We start from the raw sequence: 1,268 nt of genomic DNA, 5'->3' as shown, positions 1-1,268 counted from the left end.
GTCCACGGTGCGGCTCACCTGGTGCATGATGGACACGGCCGAAGGAGCTGAAAGAGAGGTCAGAGGTCAGGGGTCAGGGCAGGCATGAGAAGGTACAGCTTCTGACCCAACCTCAAAGGTGCCCGGACAATAGACAGTTTTGGGACCAGAGAGGGAAAGGCATCCAGCCTAAGTCACACAGCCAATCTGCAGGAGATAACAGAGTACAGGGCCACAGGTGCTGCCCTCACGGGCACCTTTCGGTTACAGACGCCGGCAACTCCAGCCACACCTGTGGATGCTCAGCCACATCAGCTCAAGACAGAGGCGCTGGGCCCCTTCTCTGATCTGGCTCCAAGTGGGTTGGACTAAATGTCATTCATTCTCTCTTGAAGCTCACAGTCTATGGAGTCCCTAGACATGGTGATGGGGCTCCGGAACAGGGAAGCAGAGAAGGTGGGAGATTCACTCATTCCTTCAACAAATTTGCATCGAGTGCCTGCTGGGTGGCGGGATATATCGAGGAATAAAACTGACCGCCAAAAATAAATATATGAAAATAAATTCATTCACGTCAATGTATAGCAAAAACCACCACAGTATTGTAAAGTAATTAGCCTCCAATGAAAACAAATAAATTAATTTTAAAAATAAAAAAGTTAAAACCAACCAATCAATCAATTCATAGCTACTCTGGAAAAGTTTGGTGGTTCCTTAAAAAGCTAGACATAGAATTACCCTATGATCCAGCTATTCCAGTCTTAATCACATACCCCAAAGAACTGAAAGCAGCTATTCAAGCGAATATTTGTATATGAATGTTTACAGCAGTACTATTCACAACAGCCAAAAGGTGTGCTGTGCTCAGTCTATCAACAGATGAATGTCTATCAACAGAGGAATGAATAAACAGATTGTGGCGTTCACATAGAACAGAATATTACTTAGGCATAAACGAGAATGAAGCACTGTCATATGCTATGATGAAGGTGGACCTCAAATCTGTGCTAAGGGCGGATGCCGATCGTATGGAGTAGATAAGGTGACAGACAGTAAGTAGATTGTGGTTGCCAAGGGTTGGTGAGGGGGCATGGGCAGTCTGGGTACGGGGTCTTCTTCTGGGGGTGATGAGAATGTTTTGGCACCAGGTAGAGGTAATGGCACCCCACTCCAGCATTCTTGCCTGGAAAATCCCATGGACGGAGGAGCCTGTTAGGCTGCAATCCATGGGGTCGCTAAGAGTCAGACACGACTGAGTGACTTCACTTTCACTTTTCACTTTCATGCAT

General features: G+C 46.5%; 1 protein-coding gene across 1 annotated transcript in view; it reads right to left on the bottom strand.

The window, feature by feature from the left end:
- Positions 1–1,268, bottom strand: part of LOC104981236 (ephrin type-A receptor 8-like) — an 83,080-nt gene that overhangs the window by 5,572 nt on the left and 76,240 nt on the right. The window contains exon 7 of the mRNA XM_010830239.1: positions 19–47. Within this exon, the coding sequence (XP_010828541.1) occupies positions 19–47 (29 nt within the window). The remainder of the gene's footprint in view (positions 1–18; positions 48–1,268) is intronic.

Source organism: Bison bison, unplaced genomic scaffold (genome assembly GCF_000754665.1).
Source record: "Bison bison bison isolate TAMUID 2011002044 unplaced genomic scaffold, Bison_UMD1.0 scf7180017864516, whole genome shotgun sequence".
Lineage (NCBI taxonomy): Eukaryota > Metazoa > Chordata > Mammalia > Artiodactyla > Bovidae > Bison > Bison bison.
The sequence above is the reverse complement of the archived record's forward strand: the minus strand, read 5'-3'. Positions and strand labels throughout refer to the sequence as shown.